Source organism: Rhamphochromis longiceps, linkage group LG7 (assembly GCF_057381845.1).
Source record: "Rhamphochromis longiceps isolate RC_006_pf linkage group LG7, R_longiceps_female_GT1.1, whole genome shotgun sequence".
In the NCBI taxonomy this organism is placed as follows: Eukaryota; Metazoa; Chordata; class Actinopteri; order Cichliformes; family Cichlidae; genus Rhamphochromis; species Rhamphochromis longiceps.
This window is the reverse complement of record NC_140563.1, coordinates 7,572,313-7,583,231: the sequence shown is the minus strand read 5'-3', so window position 1 is coordinate 7,583,231 and position 10,919 is coordinate 7,572,313. Positions and strand designations below refer to the sequence as shown.

At 40.9% G+C, this 10,919-nt stretch overlaps 1 protein-coding gene across 2 annotated transcripts; it reads right to left on the bottom strand.

The window, feature by feature from the left end:
* Positions 1 to 3,687: 3,687 nt before the first annotated feature.
* On the bottom strand, positions 3,688 to 10,726 carry LOC146664658 (cocaine esterase-like). 2 transcript variants are annotated; one of them, XM_085411868.1, is made up of 13 exons: positions 10,152 to 10,726; positions 8,748 to 8,940; positions 8,530 to 8,671; positions 8,164 to 8,297; positions 5,469 to 5,622; positions 5,275 to 5,379; positions 5,071 to 5,169; positions 4,783 to 4,926; positions 4,599 to 4,676; positions 4,364 to 4,511; positions 4,101 to 4,250; positions 3,943 to 4,015; positions 3,688 to 3,874 (listed from the first exon to the last, which is right to left on the bottom strand). In XM_085411868.1, exons 1-13 carry the CDS (start codon positions 10,225 to 10,227, stop codon positions 3,688 to 3,690), a joined length of 1,683 nt encoding a protein of 560 aa, XP_085267994.1. In that variant the 5' UTR covers positions 10,228 to 10,726. The 2 variants fall into 2 exon arrangements, with proteins under 2 accessions (XP_085267994.1, XP_085267995.1); XM_085411869.1 differs by lacking the exons at positions 5,071 to 5,169; positions 5,275 to 5,379.
* Between the last annotated feature and the right edge of the window lie 193 nt (positions 10,727 to 10,919).

Genomic DNA, 10,919 nt, shown 5'->3' with positions numbered 1-10,919 from the left:
ACAGCACTCAGATCAGTGAGGATGGCTGCAACTGACTCCACATCCTCTGCACATGCCATGTCTGTCTCGGAAAGTGGAAGCCTAGAAAGACAATCAGCAACATGGTTCAGTGACCCAGTTCTATATTCCACTTCATAATCAAACTCCAACAGGCGAGCTGACCATCTGGCTATGCGTAGACCAGCTCTGTTATTGCCCTTAGTAGTCAGCAGTGTTGTCAGTGCTTGGTGATCTGTTCGTAGGAGGAATTTTCTGCCCCAGAGCCATGTGCGCCATTTTTCAGCAGCCCAGACGCAAGCTAGAGCTTCCTTCTCAACGATTGAGTATTTCCTCTCTGCATCAGACAAGCTGCGAGATGCAAATGCAACAGTATGTTCTGCATCATTACCGTCAAGTTGAGTCAAAACAGCACCTACACCGTAGTCTGAGGCATCTGTTGAGACTATGGTTGGCTTACTGGGGTCGAACATCACCAGGGCAGGGCTGTGCACGATTAACCGCTTGACTTGATCAAACGCTGCTTGAGCTGCTTCGTTCCAGTGGAATGAACAGTCCTTACGCAGAAGAGCTCTCATAGGTTCAACAACAGTCGCGTAATTTGGCACAAACTTGCTGTACCATGCACTCAAGCCAAGAAATGAGCGCAGGGTTGCAGGATCAGTAGGGGGCGGAGCATGCAGGATGGCAGTGACATGAGAGTCATCTGGCAGCAGACCTTCTGGACCGATCTTTTGACCCAAAAAGCTCAGAGTAGTTTGACGGAGTTGACATTTGTCAACATTGAGTTTCAGTCCTGCATTGTTGATTCTGTGTAACACAGCACGCAAGTTGGCCTCATGTTCAGCTTCTGACGTTCCGTATATGATGACATCATCAAGGTAGCATTGCACCCCTTTCTGGCCGCGTAGGATTTGTGTCATCATCTTTTGGAAGGCTGCAGGTGCTGAACTCAACCCATAGGGAACTCTGCAGTACTGGTACAGTCCTTCATGTGTAATGAAAGCAGTGAGCCCTCTACTCTCTTCATGTAGTTTCAGCTGATGGTAGGCGGATTTAAGATCCAGGGTGGAGAACATGACAGCCCCACGCAGCTCAGACAGTATGTCCTCTATCAGTGACAAGGGATGACTGTCAGCGACCACCGCTTTGTTAGGTTCTCTCAAATCAACGCACATGCGTATGCCACCAGTCTTCCTTCTAGTGACTACAATCGGGGAGACCCATTCAGATGCATCAATTTTCTCTATGATGCCATGTTCCTCAAGGTTCTTGAGTTCTGCGGAAACAGCATCACGGACTGACAGGGGTAAGCGTCGAAGTTTCTGCTGTATTGGCTTCACTTCAGGTCGCACCTTCACTTTATGTACAAAGTCCTTTGCACATCCGAATGCAACTGGAGACTCACATTCCTGTTTACATTGAGTGGGCAGAGCCGAGGTTTGCTGGAGTGCAGCACAGACCTTGGGACTGTCAAGAACTAATTGTCCCCCTTTTATGTGTAGCTGGAGGGCAGTCACCAAGTCCATTCCCAGTATGGGTGTTCCTGTTCTCACAATGTAGAGATCTGTGGAGGCACTCTTGCCATTGTAAGTAATGTCAGCTCTAAGACACCCTAATACATCCAGTTTCTCTTTTGAATATGTAATAAGCTGAACAGCTGGATTACTTAACTTAACTGAGCCAAAATTTGTGCTGTAAACATGTTCAGGCAGTATGGAAACACCAGACCCTGTGTCTACTAGTAGCTTAACAGTGCATGCCTGTGCAGTATTTGGTACAGTGACTGCAACAGTGCACATCAATTTAGCCGGATCACCACTGACACAATTGTCAACAGTTAAAACACACATTTCAGGAACAGTCACTTCATTAACAAGCTTATGAGAAGATTTACACACTCTCGAAAAATGTCCGATTTTCCCACACGTATTACATTTGCAGTCTTTTGCGGGGCAGGATTTATCATTGGCTTTGTGATCAGCTGAACCACAACGGTAGCACGTCGGAGCTGTATCCGTTTTTTTAGCTGCTTTGTATTTTGGCTTGCGCATCTTCTTTTGTACTTGAACAGCGGCAACAGGCTTTGTTTCACCGACAGCAATGGCCTTTGCATCAGCTATTGCAGCCTCTGTACGCCTAGCAATTTCCAAAGCTCGATCGAGCGTCAAATCCTCCTCCATTAGCAGTCTTTCACGTATACGAGCATTATTTGTCTTCTCTACAAGTTGATCCCGCAACATTTCATTCTCCATAGCCCCGAACTTACATTGTTTCACGAGCTCACGCAGTGCTGCAACGTAGTGATCTGTAGACTCACCGACAGCTTGGGCTCGTTGCCTGAAACGGTATCTCTCGGCGACAACATTGACTTTAGGATGAAAGTACGTTTCCAAAGCCTTTACGGATCCCTCGTAATCATCCGTAGCGAGTGGTAAGGCGCTGTAGATTCGTTGTCCCTCCGTTCCCAAGCAGTGAATGAGCAGGGCCCTCTTCCTCTCCGTAGCAAAGTCATTACCCCCGATCGCCAGCAAGTAGTTATCGAACAACTTTTTCCACGCAGCAAATGGAATTTTCGGTTCGCCCGGACAATCCAGGAACACAGCCGGGGGTTGCAAAGAGAGCAGAGCCATAACTTAATCACCACTACTCTCGTCGCCACTTGTTGTGTGGTGTTAGTTCAGCAAGTATTACACACACACGCAGGTAGGAACAGAGGATTACCGGAGTTGACTCCTTTCTTTATTTTTCTTTTTTTCTTCTCCAAAACCAGAACATACTCACTAGCGCCCTCTAGCGCTTCTGGTAAATGCATCTACAGAACAAATGCAATAGTATGTGTGGACACAACAGACGTCATTCAGTTTGACGCCAAACCATAACGGGACTAAAGTCCAATCTACAGTCTAAGCTTTAGATTCACTTCAGGACTCACTTCCAGAACACTTTCTGCTTCGGATGTCCCGCCTACTTCGCCGCTAATTCACAACTTTGTCTTGCAATCCTTTTTTTCGTCTGCCTGTCTGAAAAGCTCAAAATGTGAATTTGGTTACAAGTTTATTCATATGAGCGCATGCTTGTGTCACAGGCTCTTGAACTATGATACAGTAATTAATACAAGTGCAGTTGTTTTTGCTTGCATTGCATTTCTCATGACCCACACAGACACAGAGGTGTTGACACAGTTGCTCGGGAGGACTTCTGAAGGTTGAATGCACACAAGAGAAAATGTAAGAAAAAAATATGAAAAAACGCATGTTGCATCTCAAAGGATATTTGAGGGAATGGAGTGGTAAGTTTTCAGGTAATACTAGCAAAGGTCACAGACAAACAAAGTGCTGCAATATTGGTTTGTCAAATCTTTTCATTTTATAAATGTTTTATCATTTTGCAAAACCTATTTTTACAGTGCCAGATTTAAAATACCCTGGTAACACGCAGGTGACTTGAGATTGGCAGTTATTGTTAATACTTTCATCCTACTGGACAGTCTATTCACAGTTTTGTGAAAATGTAAGAATGACATTTTTTTCTTTGAAAAACAAAATCAGGGATTCCATTAAAAGAAAATGCCAAAATATTCATTGTATATTAGAATATGGATAATCTTCACAAGACCTTTATATAAGGGAATTATGGTTTAGTGTAATTACTTTAAAATTGATGGAGCAGAGACCAGATGTGAGTTTTCTACAGCTCGTTGCGTTCTGCATTTTCCTCATGCTGTTTGATCTTCTCTGGGACGGTCTGAGTCAGGAAGACAAAGCGCTCCTTCTTCAGGTGCTGAGCAGTTACCTGCTTTTTTAAACCAATCGCCAGGTACTTTTCTTCTGCTCCATACTTTGGCCAGTGGACAAGGTTTTGCCCATCAGGAGATCTAAACACACATACATTTGTTATTCAGTTATTAAAAGTGTGAAATTTACAACATTTGGAAATTCCTACCCTGTGCGAGCAAAGTTCCCCCAGTAGCTCATCATGATCTTGCTCAACTGTTCTTCATCCTCAGGGCACGGATCTAAAACGATCATGTTGCAAAACACTTTTCAATCAACAAAACAAAATAGATTGAGCAGTAAGGCAGAGTTTTTATAAAGTCTTACCGGGTAACCTAACATGGGTAGTTGTGAAGCAAAATCCCAAAACTATAAAAATTTCATCTCCGTGGTCACTCCCAACAAAGCTCAGTCTTTTCTGCTGCAGGAATTTGGGAGGATGTTGGTACTCATACAGGTATACAGGAGCGCCTGCATCTAGAATTTGATGAATGTGTGTGATATTTGTTAATGAAAGTGTGTCACAGTAAACATCAAGTGTTGGGTTTTAAACAGATTTGTATAATCTTTCATTAAACAAATTAAATTACCTCTGTGAGCATTAGCAGCTTTGATCGTTGGAATGGTGAAAAACAAATCTCCAAGCATCTCAGTGTACCCATCTCTGTTTTTCACACGGTCGTCACCATTTCCGATATATTCATCAGCTATCACATCGCTGATAAATGCTGCTTTAGGCTTAAAGAAATAAGCAGCACATCAATCAAAGAAGCTCGAGCAGGTCGGGGACAGTAATATTGTAACATCAAGTGGTGTCTGCCTTACGTCGGGGTAGAAGAAGGAAACCATGTTCAAAAGAAATTCCCGATCTAGTCCTTCTGTCCAGTTTTGGGGAGCAAAAAACTAAGGAAATACCAAGCCACATTACTTTTTTTTCAACATTACAAAACAACAACAAACTACATTGAGATCATGGAGCTTTTTATTTACATGTTCCTGTGACACTTACTGATGCAAGCATCCATCCACCTTCATCATTATTGACACCAGTCATGAATGGAACAGCATGGAGTTCATGTTTACGAAACAGCTCATCCACAGGTTTAGTCAGGAAATGTCCATCAACATTTACTTGAATTCTCAAATTTGGATCCTTGAGAAAATAAAATGTACTAAAGTGAAAGATGTGATAGCATGAACAGAGCTGAGGGAGAAATCAAAGGCTTCAAAGAAATATTGTAGAAGACATAATAATCATATTCAGCTATTTCTATCAGGTATTCACCCATTACCTCACCTGTGTAAAACCCACTATAGTATCAATATCAAGGTTTCTCATGCAGTCACTGATCTTCTTTGTGCTTTCAAGACTGCAGCCAGATGCATTTGCAACTGCCTGAGGTGAAATGTCAAATATAAATGTCAAATATTTAGGAAAAGAACTCAATTGCAATATACTCATTAATCTGCAACAGAAATGTTATTAAGCCTCCAAAAAGACCTTGGCAATTGGAAGAGGATTATTTGCAACAAGTACATTCATTGCAGCTGTGCCACTCTCAGCAATAGCACGGTGAAACAGCCCATCAGACAGTGGTGACAGGAGCTGGTGATTCAAGTAACACATCACATATTATTTTATTTTTTTTAGAGTGAAAAAGTTTATATAAAGTTCCTCTAACTGTAGATTCTTACCAGAAGAGACACGCTCACTCCACCAGCAGACTCTCCAAATATAGTAACTAATCCTGGGTCTCCTCCAAAGTTGTGAATGTGCTGCTGGATCCACTTGAGAGCTTCAACCTGGTCCAGCAGGCCAAAGTTCCCTGAAATGTGCTCATCTCCAGTGCTGATAGAACAAATTGCCATTTTTATAATGTATTTTCCCTGATTGAAACATCTTTTCACAAGAGACTTTTATCCATGTGTTTAAAGCATCTGTGAGGACACATGTGTTAGGTCTGCACTCGCAAGCCTCGCTGGCTCAGAGACTTATCTCAATGAACAAAGCAAGACAACCAGAGCTCAATCGGCTTTCACTTGCGCAAGGGTAGCTGGTCCGGTCAGGATCCAGAGCTTCAAGCTCCTCACCTGATCCCAGACAACTCCAAATTCCAGCCTCCCCTTGCAGCCTTTTTATTTAGTGAACACAGTTACACAATCCCCCATTGTAAAACCCATATGATGTGTCGTAAAAGCTGAGGCACTGTGTGTGTGCATGCACGTGTGAGCATGTGAGTGCACGTGTGTGTATGTGTTAGTATGTGGCTGCAGTGTTGGGGGAGTAACGTAATACATGTACCGCCGTTACGTATTTAAAATACAAAATATGAGTAACTGTATTCCGTTACAGTTACCGTTTAAAAAGGTGGTATTTAGAATACAGTTACTTTGTTCAAATAAAGGGATTACACAGCGGTCTTTTCCTGCTTCATATGTTAGACTATGCCCTCTCCATTTTTGGTAATTCCACGCCGGTGGAAACCCAAACAAAACACGCATTAAGAGGCTCAAATGCCTGTGTCTCAATCTCGCGTCTCATAATGACATGAGGAAGTATTTTTTAAAATTACAGGAGAGTGGAAAAGTATGAGTTGTCACCGAGCAGAAACAGGAGCTGGAAGAGTAAATATAACAATAACCACTGCTGCCAAAAAGAGTTCCTGACGAGCCCAGTTGTAAGTAAGCTATTAAGACTCGACTGTACGCTGTGTTCCGTTGGAGCAGCCTTTCAACGCCTCTCTCTGTCTCTCGCTAGAAAAGTTGACCCAGACAACAAAGTAAAACTAGTTTTCGGCTACGAGCTCAACACGAAACTCGACATATTAGCCAGACGGTTCGGTTCGGAGCCGCGAACCTGTTTTATATATGCGCAGAATAGTTTTCTACACGAGCTCGCTGCAAAAAGTGCAGCCTTACCTAATGTCCACCCTACGTTTACTCATTTTATATTAAGATTTAAAATCTAGTTGCTATGGGTATGGTGAGTAACCTTCAGTAATAGTAATAAATCACACAGCAATAGTACATTCATGTAGTTGTAAAAAGCTTGATAATATATTAAGTAATCCAAAGTATTCAGAATACGTTACTCTCACTGAGTAACGTAACGGAATACGTTAGAAAATACATTTTTTGGGGCATGTGTTATGTAATCTGTCGTTGAATACATTTTAAAAGTAATCTTCCTAACACTTTGTGTATATGTCTTTGTATACGTGACTTCCTGGTTACAACCGTTTTAACCGCATTTTTAGTCATAAAAGGGTCATCTGACCCCACCCCATATATGGCTACATACAAGCATAGGTGAGCCCCTAAAGGTCGGGAAGTGAACATTCCTTACCAAATAAGGAAACCAGAACCTTTACATGGAATGTGCCTGCAGTTTGCTAATAGCAAACATGTAGGGGAGGAACAGAAAAATATCTGAACATGCAGTTCAGGACAAGGTTTACAGTTTTAAACACAACAATGACAACTTTTAACAAAATCACTCCAACAACATGTATTAGAACTAATCTGGGATTGAGGTGCGTGAATCTTTTTAGAAAAAAACGTGAGTTTTTTTTTAGTTTAGTGACAGTGTATAAATAATAGAAAAAGTTGTGACTATTAGCTCTAAAATGATTTCAAGAACTTTCAAGGTGAAATTGAATAAAGTAGTGCCGAAGGTGGCCAATTTCACCCTGAGGTTGATCTTGAAATTCAACAGAAAGTCCAGTGCTATTGGCAGCAGATAGTAGTGCCAGGATTCTGATACTACTGGACCCCATTTGTGCAGTTGGGCAGTAACTGCATATGCCACTTCCACATATTTGTTGAAGCTGAGTGATACGGTAAGGCAATCAAAAACCAAGCTATTGCATGTTTATACAACATGATAAATAAAGCAAACTTTAAATCCTTTTTCATATTAGATCAGATAAAAAAGCAGAACAACAAATTCATTGTATGTTCTAATTTGGAAACTTGAGTTCATTTACATTCCTATGATTAAAACATCGAGTGACCTTTTACCCTGCTTGGGATAGGGTTCCAGGGGTCCCACCCTGGAGCCAGGCCTGGGGAGGGTTCATGAGTAAGGGGAGAGGGAAGTGGGAGATCGACAGACAGATTGGTGTTGCAACACCTGCCTTCTCCCAAGGGTGGATGGCCTCTCCCTAAAAGATATGGTAAGGGGTTCGGCCATTCGGGAGGGGCTCAGAATAGAGCCACTACTCGTCCACATCAAAAGGAGCAAGTTAAGGTGGTTTAGGCATCTGACTAGAATGCCTCCTGGACGCCTCCTGGGTAAGGTGTCCTGGGCTCCCAGTGTCCCACTGAGAGAAGGCCCTGAGGCAGAGCCAGGACATGCTGGAGAGATTATGGGTGGATGAAGTTTATTTACCTGAGAAAACCCAGAAGTCCCAAGCGATACTGGATCAGAACCACAACTACATCCTGGTAAGCAGCCAGGGGAGAGCCATCATATGTTGAAGCTGATCCCAGCGTAAAACCCCCACCATGAATCCAGACCATGACCTGGACAGAACAATAAAATACCATTTCTTCAAAGCTTAGAGGACCATTTGGAGTGTCAGTTACAATAACTAATCTAATAACTAATAACAAAAAGTAATTTAAATGTTAAACAAACAAAAACACTCGAGTTTACATTTTAGATGATACAATTAACAACTGAGTTCTAAAGAATGGTGTCTTTATTGAGACTGTGATTAGGCAACAGTCAAAACCTACAGCTAAAGATTCTTACTGGGAGCTTGGCATTATTAGCTCTTTTAGCAGGAGTGTATATGTTGAGGTAAAGACAGTCTTCAGAGATGTCTGGTACTTCTGCCAGCAGTGCACCGAGTTTATTAAGCATATCCAAAACAGCTTCTTTAGACTGAATGCACCTTAAAGAGAGACAATGCTAATTTTACAAATAAAGCCAATAATTCCTCCAAGTATGTTGACGTTCACATTTCTTACATTGGTGGCTGTTTAGTGGCATCTCTTACTCCTTCCCATCTTTCTGCAGGCTGAGGTGGAGCCAGTCTCAAGGAAGGGCCGAGGGGTGGTTTGGCAAATGGGACACCCAGGTAGGCATGGACGCCAGTCTCCTTCCCTTTCACACTCACATACTCACCTTTCAGGCTCCCGAGCTTTGTGTGGACTACAGGTGCTGTCAGGATATTAGAAATGACTGAAAATCTTAACATAAAACTTCACATCGTCCCCCTTTAATTGTGGGACAATTAAAGGATTATTCTATTCTATTCTATTCTATATTTTAAAAATAAAATAAATCTTCCAGTGAAAAGTATTTTGCTCAAAACATGCAATAATTGACTGCTCTCTATAGCTCAGTTTTATGCAGACTATGTTCATCAGACAAGTTTAAAATTGCTCCTTATAGAACTTTTCATGTGACACAGTCATATAAAACCATGTTAAAAAACAGTGTTACAATACTGTTTGTATAACTAAGTCAAATACATGAGCAGCCTAAATGGAATTTTATGAATTGGTTAATTATGAAAATGAATTCAATATCAAGAAAACTCTGGTTCGCCACTATATTAATCCTCAGGATTTGAGATAACCACATTCAGGAAACGAATACAATTTCATATTTTGCTGTGGACAATTTAATTCCTATCCTAATATTGATTAAATTCTAATTTAATTAATTTATTGATGCAGACCATTTGGTGGATTAAGTTGCTTAAGCTACAGCACCATTACACTAAATAAGCTTTTTTATTATTTTGGTTTAAAAAATCTGAGCAAGTGTGATAGTTCATCATTTATTTGAAAAAAGCCACTTGCTCAAATGGCTTTTTGTTTTGTTGTTTGTTTACCATAAACTTCCTTTGTTGTGTGTTGTGTCTACAGTGATCCTGGTGAAGAAGCAGAGTTGACCATGAGATCTGTTTCTGTTTATTAACAGTCACTGAAGTTAGCAAAAAAAAAGCTATATATATATATATATATATATATATATATATATATATATACATACATATACATATGCTGACATACTACCATCTCCCATGGGTACACCATACTTGGTTCTTTGCTATCGTTCACCTTTGAACACAGTTTGTAGGTAAAAAGTCACCTGGACTTAGAACACAAAAGTTGATGTTTAATTATCAGCATTTATTATGACTATTATAGCCATCATACCACTGAAGATGATACTACAGCCAGATTTAAAAAGAAGCTTTTCAAAAAGCGACTGTGCAAAAAAAAAGGAAAAGAAGAAAAACATGCACTACACGTAGGTTTAAGGAACACACACACACTTAGGTTTAAAGAACACACACATTACACAGAAATTAGGTGATGTTACAAAGGTCATTTTGCTAAGAACAGTTTTATCCTACTTACCCTGAAGTTCTGCAGCAGCACAGAGGAATAAACCGGATACAAAGAAGAAGAAATTGTGCTTTGCATGCAACTCCATGGTCAGCTCTGTGGATTGCTAAATTCTGCAGATTTTTCAAGAACCGAGCGCAGAACAAAGAGATATAGGAAGTGCGTCCTCATATGAAGGCTTCTTCTTTTCTCTTTCACAAAGAGGAAAATATAGTGTCTCTAGCAAGATATGCTGTCATTCAGTTTGACGCCAAACCATCACGGGACTAAAGTCCAATCTAAAGTCTAAGCTTTAGGATCGATTCAGGACTCAATCCAGAAAAGTTTCGCCGCTATCGTAATGACCAACTTTTTCTTGCAATCCTTTTTTTTTTCGTCTGCCTGTCTGAAAAGCTCAAAATGTGAATTTGGTTACAAGTTTATTCATATGAGCACATGCTGTGTCACAGGCTCTTGAACTATGATACAGTAATTAATACAAGTGCAGTTGTTTTTGCTTGCATTGCATTTCTCATGACCCACACAGACACAGGGTGTTGCCACAGTTGCTCGGGAGGACTTCTGAAGGTTGAATGCACACAAGAGAAAATGTAAGAAAAAACTGAACTGAATTTTCCGGGAAGAACCCACTTTAGGGATTAGTAAAGTTTTATCTAATTAATCTGATAGGATGTTTGAGGGAATGGAGTGCTAAGTTTTCAGGTAAAAGAAGCACAGGTCACAAACAAACAAAATGCTGCAAAATTGGTTTGTCAAAACTTTTTATTTTATAAATGTTTT

Excerpts from the sequence above, each read along its gene's own strand:
- LOC146664658 (XM_085411868.1), bottom strand. The coding sequence starts at position 10,227 with ATGGAGTTGCATGCAAAGCACAATTTCTTCTTCTTTGTATCCGGTTTA. Across the intron at positions 4,512-4,598 it reads TTTCCTTCTTCTACCCCGAC|CCTAAAGCAGCATTTATCAG; the intron begins GTAAGGCAGACA and ends TATTTCTTTAAG. Across the intron at positions 4,016-4,100 it reads TACCCATGTTAGGTTACCCG|ATCCGTGCCCTGAGGATGAA; the intron begins GTAAGACTTTAT and ends TGATCGTTTTAG.